The following is a 19210-nucleotide window of genomic DNA, read 5'->3' as shown; positions in this document are numbered from 1 at the left end:
AGTTGCAAGTTTCATATAGGTCTCGCAATGATCGAACTTTTCCTGGTGTTGTTTCTGGAGAGGATACTTCTTGCTGTGGAGTTAATGCTGGAGCTGGTGATTCTGGTGGTGAATCTGCAGGTGATGTAGTCTGCTCGCCGCCATCAATTTTATCATCATGATTTTCAGTCTCCGCAGGTAGCATCACTGTCCTTCTGGTAATAATATCTGCCTCCCAATTCCATGAGGAATTCTCATCGAACTCAACATCTCTACTAATTATCATCTTCTTTGTTTGAAGATTGTATAGTCTGTAGCCTTTGGATTGAGAGCTGTAACCCATGAATATACCTTTCTCTGATTTTTCTTCTAGCTTATGTCTCTTTTCTTTGGGAATATGAATATAGCATATACACCCAAATACTTTGAGATGTTTTGCTGACGGCTTCCTGTTGCTCCAGGCTTCAATTGGAGTCTTGTTTCTCACTGCTTTTGTTGGACATCTGTTCAACAAATACACTGCCGTGTAAACAGCTTCTGCCCAGAATTTCTTTGGCAGGCCTTTTTCATACAACATAGACCTAGCCATCTCCATTACGGTTCTGTTCTTCCTTTCCGATACGCCATTTTGTTCCGGTGCATATCCTACTGTTAACTGGTGTTCAACTCCTTCATCTTCACAAAACTTGTTAAAATTTTTAGAGGTGTATTCTGTACCCCTGTCACTTCTTAATACTTTAAGATAGTGACCACTTTGTTTTTCCACCAAATTTTTGAACTTTTGGAAAACTGCAAATACCTCAGACCTCTCGTGCAAAAAATAAACCCAAGTCATTCTTGTAAAATCATCGATGAAAAGAATGAAGTACCTGGATTGATCGAGCGATGGTGTCCTCATCGGTCCACAAACATCTGTATGCACGAGTTCTAATGGTGCAGTTCCTCGCCAAGCTTGTCCATGCGGAAATGATAGACGATGTTGCTTCCCAAGTTGGCAGCCTTCACATACGTCAGAAATTTCTTGTATACATGGCATGTCTCTTATCATATTCTTTTGCTGGAGTATCTTGAGAGCATGGAAATTGAAGTGACCAAATCTTCGATGCCACAACCATGAATCTTCAACTTCTACTTTCAGGGCAGTATTGCTTACATAATTCCAATGTAAAGAAAAATTTCGATTTTGCATTTTCACAGTAGCAATAATTTGATTCTTTTTCTTTCTATCATATATGAAGCATAGACCATCCGCAAAGTACAAAGAATATCCATTTTCGACCATTTGGCCGACACTCAACAAACTGGTTTTCAAACTGGGAACTAAGAATACATTTCGAATAAATTTCGTACCTTTCTTAGTTTGCACTGCAATTGTCCCTTTTCCTTTCGTTTCAATTAGTTCACCGTTTCCCAATCTGATCAGTGCCTTTTTGGATGTGTCGATGTCGCAGAAAATGCTCTCGTCGCCAGTCATATGATTGGTGCAACCACTATCGACATACCATGCTTCATTTTTTTTCTTCTGATGATGTTTGGCGGGCATAAAACAGTTTTGCTTCCTCCTCCTTCTCTTCTTCATGATAGTTGGCATGGAAGTTTTTCTTTGCCCGACAATATTTTGCAATATGACCAAAACGCTTGCAATTGTCACATTTCGGCTTGCCCTTATGCCAGCAATCTTCTGTTCGATGATTTGGTATTTCACAAATCTTACAAGGTGGGAAATTTTTCTTTCCTATCTCTCTTTTTACCCAATTATTATTGGGTTTATCTCCTTTATAATTTCCTTTGGATTTTCCGCCATCTTCTTTAGATTTCTGAGACTTGCCAAAGTTGAGTTTCGACTGAAACGCACTTTCGATTGGGGCTTCGTTACGCCTACTCAATCTCTGTTCGTACGCTTCTAAAGAACCCATAAGTTCTGTCACCGAGAGAGTCTTAATGTCTTTCGACTCCTCAATTGCAGTTACTATAGGATCATATTTTTCAGAGAGACTTATGAGAATTTTTTCAACCAACTTTTTATCAGCAATAACTTCACCATAAATACTCATTTGATTAACTATATCTTTCACTCTAGAATAAAAATTCTTTGCAGTCTCAGAATCCTTCATTTTGATGTTTTCCAAATCTCTTCTAAGTGTTTGCAATTTAATGGTCCGTACCTTTTCATTTCCTTGAAACTCCTCCTTCAGCTTAGTCCATGCTTCTTTGGCCGTTGTAGCTCCCATAATCCTTGGAAAGATTGTGTCATCAACCGCTGACTGAAGAGTATATAGAGCTTTAGCATTTTTTTGTTTTTTTTCCTTCAACTGAGTTTGTTGTTCCTCAGTCAAATTTGCTGTAGTGTCTAGATCAACACCAGTTTCAATTATGTCCCAAAGATCTTGAGACACAAAATATGTCTTCAATTTTATGCTCCAGAAATCATAATTTTCACCGGAAAATATAGGTACTGCAATTGATGATTGACTACTGCTTGCCATGATTGTAAACGGAAGTGAAACGCCCGATTAGATCGAACATGCTCTGATACCACTGTTGGGTTCTTTGTTAGAAATTTATGGTGAATTTGTAAATCAAGTTTTGTGATAGAACACAGAACTCACACTTCAGATAGATAACTCTCGGACTTGAGAGATTTTTTCTTTTTTTTTATTAGATTGTACAGATGTTACAAGTACATGGCTATATAACCTTACACAACAACTATCTAGAGTCTTCTGAACTGGTTAACTAAAGTTGGTGTTCACACAAGAACTTTGACTGACTATGAAAACATTAGACAACTTACAGACTAGTAATTTATATTCAGAGAATTCTAGAAAAAGTGTATCACACATTTCAACAAATTAACTAAGGAGATGAATAATGAAGTTTTCACGGTTGTAAACAGAAGTAACCAGACAACTTAAACTTAGGATTCTAAAACAATCCATTAAGCAGTAAATTTTCACCGATATCTAGATACATTTCCATGTCTGATTCTGAGAGTAACCCAGATACATTCACATTCTCTCGCAAGTACTCTTTCGCCGAAATCAGCTGAGCTTCTGCCTTCTTCAACTCTTCCGTTGCTTCCTTAACCCTTGAATTTGCAGCACGTAAAGGCTGACCAGGCTCCGATAATTCATTCTTAACTTTCTGCATCTCACCAAGACCTTTTTTTAACAATCTCTAGTCTTTCACGAAGCCATCCGATGTTAAATTTATTTGCTTCAGCCATATTTATCTTGTTTTCCCAGCATTCAATCATTTCAGAAGACAATTCCACATAACGACATTGATGCATATCCATGATAGAAGTCATCAAGTCTTTGACAACCATAACTAGGATAGCATACATCGAGGTTGGCATAACTTTATTTGTTGGGATATGACCATATTTTAACCATATCTGCTTGTATAGGGGCACTTGCGTTTTCAAAATACTAAAGCCTCCAACATCTTCAAATTCCTTTTCCTCTCCAAAACCAACTGTACAGTTATGGGGTCCATCGCCAAAGGGTTGTCCAGCACCTGGATACTCTCCTTGCTGTGAACCACTTTCACCATGTTTTAGTTTTGCTTTCTTCTTAGCTTGAGACTCCGGAGCATTGTCTTCATCACTCTCTATCAGATCATTGACATCAACACCAACTGAGTCCTTCATCCTACAAGAAACCTCAACTCTAATGACACAAGTATCATGAAGAATGAATCCTTTGGCAGGGTCGTGGAGTTCACTAAGAGACATGAATCTTTTCCAACCACTGGTAGAAATACTTTTTCTAGGGAATTCGTGTGTTGCTTCTGCAGAACCAGAACATAAACTTTAATTCTATAATCTTTTCTTTTTGTAAATGAAAATAAATAAATAAAAATTTAAAAGAAATAAAGTAGTTAAATCTTTTGATTTTTAGATCATATACCTTTTCTAACTCTGTTACTGATATTATCGGCTTGACTACTACTAATGGTAAAACTGAACTGTACATTCACTGATTCGGTCAAGTTGGCAGGTTCTAGAAATAGTGATATGTAATTATAAACTTCCCCTTCACCTTTTGGACAAAGCTTCACTTTCCTATAAGTGAAATGGTTTGAGGATTAATCAAAAGCAGAAGATGTGAAGCAAAAAAATGAACAAGAAACTAACGCTACCCAATTAAGCAAATAATTAATAGATTTGGCATACCATTTAAAACTACCAACAGAGAAAACCTCAGAGTAATATTCTACTTCATAGTTCAATTCTGAAAAGTCTTCAATCTTCCAAATAATTTTTGAAGACGAAGAAACAACTGCAACTTCAGTAAGCATACTTTTGTAAAGAAACAAAAGAATATAAAGAGAAGAGAGAAGAATGAGGCTAAAAAGGAAGTGCAATGCAAGTACTTATAAAGATTTCTAGTACTAATGCAGAGGAAACTAAACGGACTTAGTATTCTAAGGAAAGAGAAAAGGAGAGTTGGGACTTGTAGAACTACAATTAATGAACACAGTCTCCAAGAAATATGTGGCTTTGACCGTTGAAAATTGTTTGATTTTAATGTAACAAGAAAGTGACCACCTTTTTGAACTATATTTAAGAAAGTGGCCGTTATTTTGAATCTTTATATAAAGCGGCCGATATTGACTTTTTCCATCCCGTTTTTTTCAAAAAACGGGTAACGGCAGTTATTGCCTATGTGTCAGTCATCCAGCCCATTCAAAAGACACTTAAGTCCCTTACTCAAACCACCACATTAAGAAACTGAAATTTCATAAGCTCTATGGTATCTTCTTCATCGCTGTAATTTCATATTTCGTCGACAACCGACAAAATTGATGATACACAAACACTGAAACCACCACATTAAGAAACTGAAACAATCCTTTGTTAATTGACGTAATGTACTCAACTCTGCAACCCATTCAGCCTATTCACTGCAGCAATTACACCCTTACCTGCATATTTCAGCTGCAATATCATCTCATCTTATTACCTCTTCTCATTTTCACGACATTTAAGCCTAATTCCTTCCTCTGCATCGATAGCAATAAACACAAACTCATAGGTCATTCAGTATTCAACCTTCTCCATACTCAGCAACACTAGTGTACCTGCAACATCACCTCTTCAATAGCAGCTGCAATAAGTCCTCACCTCCAATATCTTCATAAACCGTAGATACCATACCCCATGTTGACATCAAATGCTCATCTGTAGCTGAACCCATACAACTGAGTCTCTTCATCTCTTCCTTGTTTAGTTCAACAGACCTATCTGATATCAGTTGCTCATCTAACTATCAAACTAACAATTACAAAATGATCTAACAACTGCAGTCACTTCTCATTTTCTCCCTGTAACAACCACCAATTACAATTGCACCTGCAATTTCATTCCAGCTGCAAAATGATCTAACAACAACACCATTTGAGCCATCATCTCAGATCAAAATCACCTATAACTTTAGCTCAAGTCAAGCAACTTATCATAGACTGGTTATTTCTTGGTTAGCAACTATCCATTTTATATCCTTGCCAGTGACTACCAACACCTTCTCATCATTATCTAAAGCTACAACAACAACATTACAGTATCCGCTAGCAACTTCACCACCAGAACCTTAACCATTATACAGCTGCACACACCTGAAATCCAACTCCAACATTTAATTCCTCACCAACTCCATTCCTGCAACTTAAGATTGTCTCCTCCAACATAGCACGTCCATTGAACCTAACAATTACATATATGCATCATAAGAAGAATTCAACTTCATCTATACTATGAACCCTAATTCCCTGTGAAATCAAAATTTAACCTCATGCAACCATTTTCACTCCAATCAGAACCAAACCCAATCATTAATTGTGATTCAATTAGCTCAATTTCATATAAAACAACAAATCAATTACAAAACCCCGAATTTAACTTACCTAGTTTTATGAGTTGAATCAATACTCGAATAAATACCATCACCAATTTCCTTTTCTAATTCTATTCGGAATTCTTTAGGAAACCCTAACTTTTGTTTTCCTCTGAATTAAACCCGCTTTGTACCTCATCTCCACAAAATCAAAACCCCTCTCTAAAACCCTAATATTCACTAGATATCTTCTTTAACATATATGTATTGAATCAGTCCAGTTTCATCATCTTCTTTAATATTCAGTTGCAATCAATTTTCAGCAGAAAAGAAGGATGAAGGAGAAGAACGGAGAAAAAAATCGAGAGAGAAAAAGAGACAGGAAGAAATGGGAGAAGATAACACCAACCTGTCTCTTATTTGGGTAAGGCTATGGTGGTAATTTTGTAGGGCGAGTTGGACTTTGTCAAAACCTCTGACTAAATTGGTGGGTCCAAGTGTTATACTTAACAGAAATGTCAGTTTATAAAAGATATAATTTGTGTGGCCGGTTTATTAAATATATGGTTTGAAGGAGGACACTTTATTAATTTGCCCAAATATGTTCCTTCCTCTTTTTTCCAACGATCCTTTTAAGGAAAAGGAGATAATGAAGAAGAAGACAAACAAAGAGCGGTGATAACCAGTCAAATTTAAGCATACTTTGTTTTAGGTGGTAAATAGCAAAATATAAAAAAGTTTTGTTAACTTGAGTATCCATTTAAGCGTACTTTGTTTTAGGTGGTAAATAGCAAAATATAAAAGGGTTTTGTTAAAAAGGGTATAAAGGGCATTTTCGTTTTTGTTTTCATAACCTTTCATTAAACCAATGCATGATAATTAATGCACATAAAAAAAACAATTATTTTTCTTCTCTTCTTGGTTTCTTTCTTGACCCTTCTTCCTTCCATTTCCTTCAATTTTCTTAGTACTTGCAATTGCAAAAGATCATTATAAGAACAAATTAAACATAAAGTAAAAAAAATCAGACCAAACCATATGCAACTGAATTTTATATACAATCTAGATCTTAAAAAATAGGTAGGAATTCATGTTTAAGGTTTGGAAATTGTATTTGGGTTGCCTTTATCTTTTTACTCTGTAGATACTAAATAGGGATCACGTTTTAGCAAATCCAGCTTCCGGACTTTTTTTCTGTTTCTTTTGGATGTTCTTGATGAAATTGTGATGAACCATGATTATTGATTCTAATTAAGTTCTTTAGAATGGTAGTGTGATTCGGATTTTTAGAGACTTATTGAACCTATTAATTATTTGACCAATCATTATCCGATGGATCATTGAAAAGTATGAGAACGAAAATTGAAAAGTATGAGAACGAAAAATATAATTTTTATTGGCTCTGTTTGAATGAAGAAACAAGAAAATGGTGATTCAAGATAAGAAGATGAAGAGTTAATGCTCTGTATTCTTTTTATAGAATTACGTTAAATGAATTCTTTACAAAAATGAATAAAACAATTAAATGAATTCTATAAAAAAATGAATAAAACAATAAAAAAATATTACCCAATGTAAAATTAGAAGTAAAATTACTTAAGAAATTTTGATTGAGGTTGCAAATAGGTGGCAATTTTATTCTTCTTATCCGTCTGTTGGTCATCACGTCTTCTTTGTCTAAGAAAAGCAAACTTGGTGCTCTTCCTCTCCCGTACCCGGAGATACATGGAGTAACACAAGTTAAGGGGAAGTGGATTGTTCAAGAAGCTGCTAATGTGAAATGTGTTGATACGGTCGACTCCAGATAAAGCAAATTCAATGAAGGTATTGAGTCAATAACCATGGATCTTCCTCCAAAGCTCAAGGTGCAATTTTTCGTTGGGGGAAAGCATGTACGATGATGCTACAGCCTACAATGGTATTTGCAACTACAAGGAAGGTTCTGCAGATCCCAGCTTTCTCTCTGCTTTATCTGAAACCAAGTATTAAGACCGAATTGGTTCTATTTATGGTGTGTCGTGTCCTTCTTAATCTCTTTTTCTTATCCTTCTTATAGTTTTTTTTTTAATTTTTAATTTGTAGCTTGAGAACCTGAGGGAAGGCTAGCAAAGCCATTCTTCGGGGGTCATCAAGGACAGCAGCGCAGCAAAAAAGAAGAAAAAAAAAACAAACTGTAGTGTATTTTTTATTTTATTTTTTTGTAAATTGGCTACAATGTTACTAGCCATCAATATATATCTTACTAGTTTAGAAATAACGACAAAGTATGGAGATTAAACGTGCGTTCTGCATCTGTTGTCTATGCATTAAGCAAGCACACATCAACATCGAGTAGCTAGGGATTACCCACAAAAGAACAACCGGACCATACCAGACTATGCTTAGCATCCATATGGGACAGAATACAGACAACATTACACACGGATCACAAAGCATACTGATTTCATATTAGCTTTTCTACTGTCTCTGTAGTTTGACATACTCCTGATCAAGCTGTTTAATGAACTTGTCATCGGAATCCCTATTAGGGTTTCGATAACTGCTATATAACCTTCTAGATATAAAGTTAGGTGTACATGTCATCGGCATTGTTATCGTCTTTGTGGTTGTGGTTGTGGTGGTGGTGGACCTGGCAAGGATTGCAAGGGTTGTTCTCTCATCACCACGAGCTTGCCCGGGTGTAGAGAAGCAAGAGAAACTACGAAGAGTTGGGACTGAATACCTTGGGAATATTACTGATTCTGTGGAAAAAAATATAAGTGCCGTAAGTTCTACTTCTGCTGATGATCCTGTTTTTCACTGGGATAGTGAAGGTTGTAGAGCTGTAATTTGTCATTTCTGTATTTGCAAGAGGGATTAATGAAGCTGAAGCCTGATTTTTCTCAAAATCGCCATACTTGCTGCTCAAGAAAGAAGAAAAACAAAAACAAAAACAAAATTGCTCCTTGTTTTCTTTCCAAGGTGGAATTCCACCAGTTTATACAGACTCCAAGGGAGGAGCCAGCTAAGATCACGGGGGCACTTGCCCCAAGAACGAGTACTAGTATAATTCTAAATCCTAACACATTCCTTTTATTTTCTTCGTTTTATTGTTTTTTAACATGCATATCATATTTCTATGGTTTCTTATTTCTTATGCAACTATAAAAATTAAATCTTCGAAAATCGATCTAATTATTACCATCAAAGAACGAAATTTACATTCTAAAACAATCCATCAAAGCAGTAGATTATCACCATTGCATTGGGCTGTTGCATAGTGCTTCATTCTACCAAGAACACTGGTACATGCCATTTGTTTTTTTCTAGATTACTAACAAATACCCCTAACTTTCTTATGTACAATGATGCTTCCTTTATTCAGCTAGGTATGCATGAGCGAGATTTAATCCTTGCCCACAGCCAGTATGCTGCACCAAAAATAAGTAATCTCATAACGTAACCTGAGTCAATTGCTGAGGTGAAGACCCTTTGGTCAAGTTGTTGTTCCATGAGTGGATAGAAAAGGCTAATGCAAGTTCGCAACCAAATAAAAGTACTCATAGAAAGGCAATACTGATATTTTAAGTTATGCCTTGGAATCTAACATATTGAACCATGTAAAAATTATGTGTGTGATTTACATTTCAAGCACTTTTATCTTCATTTTTTATGTGAATGATGTTAGATTTAGAAATTGTTAAGGGGTGTAGTTTGTGGGATTTCTTACATCTATATATTAGATTAATGCAAATGAGGTTATCCCATGGAAAAGTGTGAAAGGACAATAGTCCCACATCGCTAGAATCCGCTTAATTAACTTATATATAATATGGAAGGGCCGCTCCATTCATTACCAATTGATTTTGAGTTGGATGCCCGCAAACTTTAACATGGTATAAGAGCTAAGCCCTGGACCCGTACCTGCGTATGCCGGGTGTAGGCCGAGTTATTGGCCGAAGTGTTTAACCGATTTTGCACTTGTACACCCGGGGTGCAAGCCAGTGTCGATACTGGCCGAGGTGTTATCCCCTGATTTAGTCACTCACCTGTGTACACTTGTTACCCATGGAATGGTAACTCGTACGTAGGTCCACGTGTGAGGGCCAGTGACTGGCCTTACACGTGAGGGGGCGTGTGAAAGGACAATAGTCCCACATCGCTAAAATCCGTTTAATTAACTTAAATATAATATGAAAGGGCCGCTCCACTCATTTTCAATTAGTTTTGAGTTGGATACCCGCAACCTTTAACAAAAAGGCATACCGAAACTGTGTATCATGCTTTGGATTTTAACATATTGCCAATTTTTATCGATTACAAAGTAATGAGCGGATATCGTTTACCAATATTTTGTTAAAACAAATGCAATAATGGAAGTTGGAAGCAACGTTGCTATCAATATATATCTTGCTAGTTTAGAAATAACGAAGTAAGGAGATTAGCAAAACCTGCGTTGTAAATCCAACTATTTCACCAGATTTGCGCCGTGCTTCTTCTTCCGATTATGCTTCCTATTCCATCCACCATCTCTTATTTATACGTATTGCGCGACCAAACGTAGATAGAAGGGGTTACCCACAAAAGAGCAACCGGACCACAACTGGCCATGCTTAACACCCACATGGAATAGAGTTCACCAAGCTTCAAATCATCATGCATCCTTCTTTGATCTGAATATTCCACCTTTCTTTGTAGTTCGGCATATTAATTCCTGATCAAGTTGTTTCCAATAAGGGTTTCCAATTACCTTGACATCGGGACCACTCATAACAGCTTTTCCTTCACTATTAGGGTTTCCAATTACCTTGGCATCGAGATCACTCATAATAACAGCTTTTCCTTCACTAATAGGGTTTCCATGAGTGCTAAAGAACCTCCTAGATATGAAGTTAGTAATAGATTATATTCTACCATATTTAGCGGACCAAGGATATTCTCTTTAATAGAGATTATTAATAATAATATATATATAGTCCCTTCTCCCACAAGGAGGGCAAGGAAGTTTTCCATAACCCAATATGGTATCAGAGCTAATCTCGATCCTCTTTTTTCTTCTTCTTCTTCTCCATTAAACCTCCAACACAAAATCCATGACAGGTGATAAGAAAACTCTGCATCCGGCCTTTGCCGTAACCAACATCAAAACCCTGATTCCTATTCTTCTTGACATCAAACAAGATGAATACTCATCCTGGGTTTTTCTCTTCGAACTACATCTACAAGCTCACGATCTCCTTTTTCTCATCAACGGATCCACACCACCAACAGGGATTGATGCAAATACCCTCAAACAACTCGACGCCCTATGCCGCCAATTGATGTTCTCCACCATGGCCAAGGATCTCATGCTCACGGTTCTAAAATCTGGTAAAACCGCCAAAGAACTTTGGGATCATCTTCAAAAGTTGTTTCAAGATAACAAAGGTAATCGTGCTGCAACCCTTGAAAGTAAATTTGTCAATCTAAAGTTTGTTGACTGTGCTAGTGTCGATGATTACTGTGACAAACTCAAGTCGTTAGCGGATCGACTGACCCATCTCGATTTTCCCATGAATGGCAAACGTTTGGTTATCCAACTTGTCAATGGTCTACCGGAGGAATACAACACTGTTGCTTCCTTCATACAACAGTCTATGCCCACCTATGATGCTGCTCGTTCATAACTACGCACTGAAGAAATACGACGTGCTCAACAAACCACCATGATATCTTCCACTGCCCTAGCAGCCACTGGAAACAATTCTTTTCAACGCCATCACCGAACTAGCAAAGGAAAAAGACCCGTCAACCCTGCAAACTCCGGTCCTCTTCTGCCAACCCCAGGATACTCTCGCCAGCCCAGTGCACCACCTCGAGGCCCATCTGCTGGACGTCCTCGTCAAGCCCAGCAGCGACGCTCTTCAATTCTTGGACAGGCCCATGCGTACGCTGTGCCTTCAGTTGAAACACTACAGCCCAGTGATTTTTCGGAAGCCTACAGTTCATTGAGCTTACAGCCACCAGATGAAACGTTCTACATGGACACTGGTGCGACATCCCATATCACCGCGGATCCAGGTACGTTACATACTGTTTTCGACACTAGCAATGTTAAATCTATCTTGGTTGGCAACGGTAACTCTATTCCAGTTATGGATAGTGGCACCCACTCTATAAACCTCTCGTCCCGACCTCTTCACCTCAACGATACCCTCGTAGTTCCTGATATTATCAAAAATCTTATTTCCGTTCGAAAGTTCACAACTGATAATCATGTGTCTGTTGAATTTGATCCTTATGGTTTTTCTGTGAAGGATTTGAATTCGAGGACGATCCTTCTTCGCTGTGATAGCTCTGGGGAACTTTATCCTCTCACAACTTCTGCCGTGCCCACTTCAAAATCATCTCAGTCTCCACCACTGTCTCTTACCGTCTGCTCTCATGATGTCTGGCACAGCCGTCTTGGTCATCCTGGACAAGCTATTTTAAATAATTTACGTTCCCACTCTTTAATTCAATGTAATAAACAACAGTCTACCAAACTTTGTCATTCTTGTCAAGTTAGTAAACATGTTCGTCTTCCTTTCTCTGACTCAAATTCTTTCACTTCTGCTCCATTTGATATTATTCATAGTGATTTATGGACTTGTCCTATACATATTGATACTGGTTTTCGCTATTATCTTATTTTGTTGGATGACTATACTAATTATCTATGGGTGTATCCCTTGAAGCTCAAATCTCAGGTCCACTCCAAATTCTTGGAGTTTCGGTCCTTTGTCAACACTCAATTTGAGCGAGATATCAAATGTTTTCAATCCGATATGGGACGTGAATTTGATAACTCTTCTTTTCATGATTTTTCTAAGAACTTTGGTTTAGTCTTCGTTTCTCCTGTCCTCACACCTCATCTCAAAATGGGAAAGCGGAGCGTATGATTCGTCGTGTTAACGACATCACCCGCACTCTCATGTCCCATGCCTCTATCCCATACAAATATTGGGCCGATGCACTCCATATGGCCGTCTATCTCCATAACATCCTCCCTTCCGCCGTGGTTCACTTCGCCTCACCGGTGTCAATTCTCTATCAACGCCAACCGACGTATGATCACCTATGTACGTTTGGTTGCCTTTGTTATCCTGATTTGTCCGCCACCACTCCTCACAAGCTTTCCCCTCGGTCCTCTAGATGTGTTTTCCTTGGTTTCTCTCCTCATCATCGTGGCTATCGTTGCCTTGACCTAGCCACTAACAAAATTATCTTGTCTCGCCATGTAACGTTTGATGAAAACGTTTTTCCCTTACGCACTTCTTCCGACCATCGCTCTCACAACCTCGAACCATCTACCCAATTCATTTCTCCTCATTTTCCACTCCCACTGGCTTACCCATCTCCTCCTTCTACCCAACCGTCGTCTCACCACCTCTACACTCCACCTCACCGCCGTCCACGGTGACCTCCTTGCGCTGTCCCATCTCCACCCATCTCCTGTTCTCCCTCTACCTGTCCGGCTCTCCCACACACGGACACATTACCCAGCAACTCTGATTCCCCTGCTCAGCCCAGCGTTTCCCCCTCTTCTGCCAGGCCCATTTCTTCTCCCTCTCTTACCCAGCCCAATTCACCTAACTCTGCGTCTCAGCCCAGCTCTTCTCACTCTGCTGTTCCGCCGTCTTCACCCGCTCCGGCCCAGCAAGCCCAACAACTCATCCCATCCCTTAACTCCCCCTCAAACCTAGCAGTACCCTCCCTGTCCGACAGCAACTCCCCCTCCCTCCCCCCCGAGCAACACTCCTGCTGCTCCCTCTCGCCCTACCACTCGGGCCTCTCATGGGATTTTCCGTCCCTCCAACAAGATCAATCTCCACGTTCAAACCCGAAACCACATCTCCACCGTCCCCAAATCTCACCTATATGCTCTTAGGGACCCAAACTGGAAGAAAGCCATGATAGATGAATATATTGCAATGTTGAAAACTCACACTTGGGATCTAGTGCCGAGACCTCTTGGTGCTCATATCATTCGCTTCATGTGGCTATTCCGTCACAAGTTTCATGCAGATGGCACTTTGGAACGTCACAAATCCGGCCTTGTCGCTAACGGTAAATCACAACAAGTTGGTGTTGATTGCTTTGAGACGTTTAGTCCGGTTGTTAAGCCCGCAACTATCCGCACAGTTCTCACCATTGCTACCTCCATATCTTGGCCCATTCACCAATTGGACGTCAAGAATGCCTTTCTTCATGGGGATCTTACTGAGACGGTTTATATGCACCAACCTCCGGGATTTGTTGATCCTACTCACCCGAATTATGTTTGCCGCCTTCGTAGATCTCTTTATGGTCTCAAACAGGCACCTCGGGCATGGTTTCAGCGGTTTGCGACTTTCATCACTCAATGTGGTTTTCAGGGTAGTGTATGTGATCCATCTCTATTTATTTATCGGTCAGGACAGGACACGGCATACTTATTACTGTACGTTGATGATATCATACTCACTGCCTCTACTGATGTTCTTCTCACCCGTTTTATTGACATGATGAAACAAGAGTTCTGTATGACTGACCTTGGCTCCTTACATCATTTTTTGGGAATCACTGCTTCTCGGTTATCCTCCGGGTTGTTTTTGTCTCAGTCACTCTATACGAAGGACATCATTTCTCGTGCCTCCATGACTGCCTGCAATCCAGTGGCCACTCCGGTCGACACCAACTCCAAGCTTAGCGCTACCTCTGGACCAGCTCTTAAGGATCCTACTCTATACCGAAGTTTGGCTGGGGCTTTACAGTATCTTACTTTTACTCGACCGGACATATCTTACGCGGTTCAACAGGTATGTTTATTCATGCACGACCCTAGAGAACCTCACATGCAGGCGCTTCGGCGTATACTTCGGTACCTCCAGGGAACTATCGACCATGGGTTATTTTTATCTGTATCCACCATTTATGGCATCCATGCATACTCTGATGCTGATTGGGCGGGCTGTCCTGATTCACGACGATCTACCTCTGGTTTCTGCATTTTTTTGGGTGACAACCTTGTTTCTTGGTCTTCCAAACGTCAGGCGACTGTCTCCCGCTCCAGTGCTGAAGCTGAATATCGGGGTGTGGCTAATGTCGTGGCCGAGACGACTTGGCTCCGGAATTTACTTCTTGAGCTACATATACCACTACGACGGGCTACTATCGTTTATTGTGATAATGTGAGTGTTGTCTACATGTCGGGTGATCCGGTTCAACATCAACGCACCAAACATGTGGAAATCGACATTCATTTTGTTCGTGAACGCGTCCGTATTGGGGACATTCGGGTGCTACACATTCCATCCGAAAATCAGTACGCTGATATTTTCACGAAGGGTCTTCCTAGACAATTATTTCTTCGTTTTCGTACTAGTCTTAGTGTTTGTTCCTCTCCCGCTAAGACTAAGGGGGTGTAATAGATTATATTCTACCATATTTAGCGGACCAAGGATATTCTCTTTAATAGAGATTATTAATAATAATATATATATGGTCCCTTCTCCCACAAGGAGGGCAAGGAAGTTTTCCATAACCCAATAGTTAGGATTTGTCATCGGCATTGTTATCGTCTTTGAGGTTGTGGTGGACCTGGTGGTGCTTGGGAGGGTTGTTCTCTCATCATCACGAGCTTCCCCTGGTGTAGACAAGGAAGAGAAACTACGAAGAGTTAGAATTGAATTCCTTGGGAATATTACTGCTTCTCTGGAAAAGAGATGGAATCCACACCTATAATTCTAAATTCTACCATATTTTTTTTTTCTGTTTTTTTTTTATTTATTATTTTTTTTTTTTAACACTGCAAATAAATGTAAGGAAATTTAATTCTAAAACAAATGTAATTTTTACCACTGCAAACACTGCGAACTATAAGAGTTAAATCTCGAAAATAGATCTAATTTTTACCAGTGCAAACAAATGTAAGGAAATTTACATTCTAAAACAAATCCATCAAGTATTAGATTATCACCATTGCAAACAGAAGTAACAAAATAAAAATAAAATTAACTTTCTAAAACAACCCATCAAGTAGTAAATTTTCACCAATATCTAGACACATTTCCATGTCTGATTGCGAGAGCACACCAGACACATTCTCTCGCAAGTAATTCTTTGCTGCAATCAGCTGTGCTTCTGCCTTCTTCAACTCATCCCCAGCAGCCTTCACCCGTGATTGTGCGACACGTAAAGGCTGACCATGTTCCAACAATTCAGTCTTAGCTTTCTGCATTCCACCAAGACCTTTTTCACAGTCTCTAGCCTTTCCCGAAGCCATCCAATGTTAAATTCAAACTTCTCAGCCATCATAACCATCTCCTCCCACCCCTCAATCATTCCAGAAGATAATTCTACGTAACGGCACTGATGCATATCTATTATGGAATTCATCAAGTCTCTGACCGCCATTACTAGGAGAGCATATGCCGAGATTGGCATAACTTTGTTTGTAGCGATATGACCATATTTCAACCATATCTGCCTGTATAGAGGCACTTGTGTTTTCAAAATACTGAAGCCCCCAACATCTTCAAATTCTTTGTCATCACCAAAACCAACTTTACAGCTATACTGTCCTTCACCAAAGGGCTTTCCAGCACTTGGACACTCTTCTAATAGTGTACTGCTTTGTTTCTTCTTAGCTTCTGACACTGGAACCTTGTCTGAATCACTCTCTTTAAAATTATCACAAATTGAGTCCTCCTTCATCCTACAAGAAACCTCAATTCTAATGACAAAGGTATCATTAATGATATGTCCATTATCCGGGTCATGGAGTTCACTAAGAAGAATGAACCTTGGCCAACCATAGCTAGTACTATTTCTTTCAGGGAATTCATATGTCACTTCTGCAGAATGTCAGAAACAAAAATATTTTCATATTTTTTTAAAATGAATAAAGAAAAACCCAAAAGAATATCACGTCAAATTAAGAATGTTGCTGTATCTTTAGATCATACCTTTTCTAACTCTTTGACTGATGTTGCCGGATTGACTACTGATTGCAAAACTGAACTGTGCATTCACTGATTTGGTCAAGTCGACAGGGACTAGGAACAGTGATAAGCAATTGTATACTTTCCCATATCCCTTTGGAAAAATCTGTACTTTCCTGTAAGTGAAAATATTTGGGGATTAATCAAAAGCAGAAGATATGAAAAAGACAAAACCAACCCCAACAAGAAAAATGTTATAGCAGACATGGGGTACCATTTAAAATCACCAACAGAGAAAACCTCAGAGTCCAATTTTATTACGCTGTTCAAATCTGAAATGTTTTCAATTTTCCAAATAATTTTTGAAGAGGAGGAAACCACTTCAACTTCGGTTGACATATTTTAGTAAAGAAGCAAAAAGAAGATATAAGGAAAGAACGATAAGGTTAAGTGGGAAGTATAATGAGGGTACTTATAAACATTCTCACTGCCAAGGAAACTACAGAGACTCGAGAATTTATTATTGCTGATGGTTAATATTCTATGGAAACAGAATATAAGAGACTCGGGACTTGTGGAATTACATTATGCATCCATGAGGGTTAATGCTTTGACTGTTGAAAAGTGCTTCATATACCAAAAAATATGTTCCCTTCGTTTTTTCAATTGTTGATGGTTGGTATTCTGTGCCTTTTGAATCTATAATCCCTGTTGGATTACAACAAAAATGTTAACGCAACATTATGAATCTGTGAGGGTTAATCATGGGATGATCTCATGATCACTAATATAGACCCGACGTGGACCGCGTGGTTAACCCGTGTTCTTATAGATGGACTGTGAGTGGACTTTATAATCCTTAGTTATGCACGCTGGTAAATCCCTTTTCCGCAAGTTGTACCTTGAGTCCTTGACTAGATGCAGAACTTGATTCCGAGCTAACTAAAGTGACCTTGGAAGCTAGCGGTACAGCAGGTGAATTATGCTCTAAATTATAACGTATATATTGGGGCATGAAATGCCAAGATAGAGGTAAACTAAAACAATTCAAATTTTCTTGAAACAATACTATATTGTAAAGCCTAATATCTAATCAGAAACCTTTAGAACGATGTAGGCGGTTTACATTTTCACTCGTACTGATATAATAGAAAAGTAAATCGGTTCACCCGACTGGTTTAATGCAAACAGAAGTTACAAAACAATAATTACGATTTACTTTCTAGAACAATCGATGAAGCAGTAGATTTTCACCAATATCCAGATACACTTGCATGTCTGATTCCGAGAGTAACCCGGAAACATTCTCTTGTAAGTACTCTTTAGCTGCAATCAACTGAGTTTCAGCCTTCTTCAACTCATTCCCTGCAGCCTTCACCCTTGAATTTGCAGCACGTAAAGGCTGACCATGCTCCAATAATTCAGTTTTTACTTTCTGCATCCCACCGAGAGCTTTTTCACATTATCAAATCGTTCTCGAAGCCATCCAACATTAAATTCAAATTTCTCGGACATAGTTAACGTCTCCTCTCACCGCTCAATCATTTCAGAAGACAATTCTACATAGCGACACTGATGCATAAGTCATCAAGTCTTTCACGACCAATACTAAGATATGATAAGACGAGATTGGCATAACTTTGGTTGAAGGAATATGTCCATATTTCCACCATATCTTCTTTTACAAGGGCGCTTGTGATTTCCAAATACTGAAGCCTCCAACATCTACGAAATCATTATCCTCGCCAAAGCCAACTTTGCAGTTGTGTTGCCCTTTATCAAAGGGTTGTCCAGCGCCTTTATGAATTCTACGACTTTTCTTATCTTCGTGCCCTGTCTTTGCATTCTTGTCTGGATTTCTTCATTCAACGCCATCATCATAATCATCAAGAGAACCTCAATTGTAAAAACACATGTATCATTCACTATATAACCTTTAGAAGGGCCATGGAATTCGTTAAGAGGCATGAATGATATCCGAACCCGGCTGCAACCAGTGATCTTTTGTTTTCCTTCTGTCGAAATATAAAGCATCTATAAGATAAAAGACTGTTAGAAGGCACCAGTAATATAAAACGGTAGTATTAGGATACATACCACATCTCATTGTTGTAGGGGTAAAATATCGCACATCAAATAACTATGCGAAGCGATGGTATTATAAAGGAGTGAATGGAATTCGCTCATAGCAAATCTAAGATGACGCAAGGAATGACGTCATGAAATCACGAGTAATGTGTGAGATCTGTGCGAAGTTCAAGAGCACGTGCGAGAAGATCCAATATAAGCGTGCGAGGACATCGCACGACAGATCCGAAAATAGGGGCTATATTAGCTGTCCTCCACTATGTAAACTCCTATATATAGGACCAACCACCATTGTATTCAGGGAGAGGTATTTTTGAGAGTTGAGATAGAACTTTAGGAGAGAGAAAGTTATTTTCTCCCCAAGTTCGGGTTTTAGTTTATCTC

The 19210-nt window shown here is 38.9% G+C and overlaps 3 protein-coding genes across 3 annotated transcripts; 1 reads left to right on the top strand and 2 right to left on the bottom strand.

Annotated features, from left to right (window-relative positions):
• Positions 1 to 1487: 1487 nt before the first annotated feature.
• On the bottom strand, positions 1488 to 2465 carry LOC113345021. The gene has a single exon (XM_026588878.1). It carries the CDS (start codon positions 2463 to 2465, stop codon positions 1488 to 1490), a length of 978 nt encoding a protein of 325 aa, XP_026444663.1.
• Positions 2466 to 10888: 8423 nt separating this feature from the next.
• On the top strand, positions 10889 to 11461 carry LOC113345020. The gene has a single exon (XM_026588877.1). It carries the CDS (start codon positions 10889 to 10891, stop codon positions 11459 to 11461), a length of 573 nt encoding a protein of 190 aa, XP_026444662.1.
• Positions 11462 to 15816: 4355 nt separating this feature from the next.
• Positions 15817 to 17137, bottom strand: LOC113345019 (MATH domain and coiled-coil domain-containing protein At3g58210-like). Its single transcript, XM_026588876.1, has 4 exons — positions 17013 to 17137; positions 16763 to 16914; positions 16047 to 16651; positions 15817 to 15996 (listed from the first exon to the last, which is right to left on the bottom strand). The coding sequence occupies exons 1-4, from the start codon at positions 17135 to 17137 to the stop codon at positions 15817 to 15819; spliced, it is 1062 nt and encodes a 353-aa protein (XP_026444661.1).
• Between the last annotated feature and the right edge of the window lie 2073 nt (positions 17138 to 19210).

The sequence above is a fragment of the Papaver somniferum genome, unplaced genomic scaffold (assembly GCF_003573695.1).
Source record: "Papaver somniferum cultivar HN1 unplaced genomic scaffold, ASM357369v1 unplaced-scaffold_80, whole genome shotgun sequence".
Classification (NCBI taxonomy): domain Eukaryota; kingdom Viridiplantae; phylum Streptophyta; class Magnoliopsida; order Ranunculales; family Papaveraceae; genus Papaver; species Papaver somniferum.
This window is presented reverse-complemented; position numbering and strand designations above follow the sequence as displayed.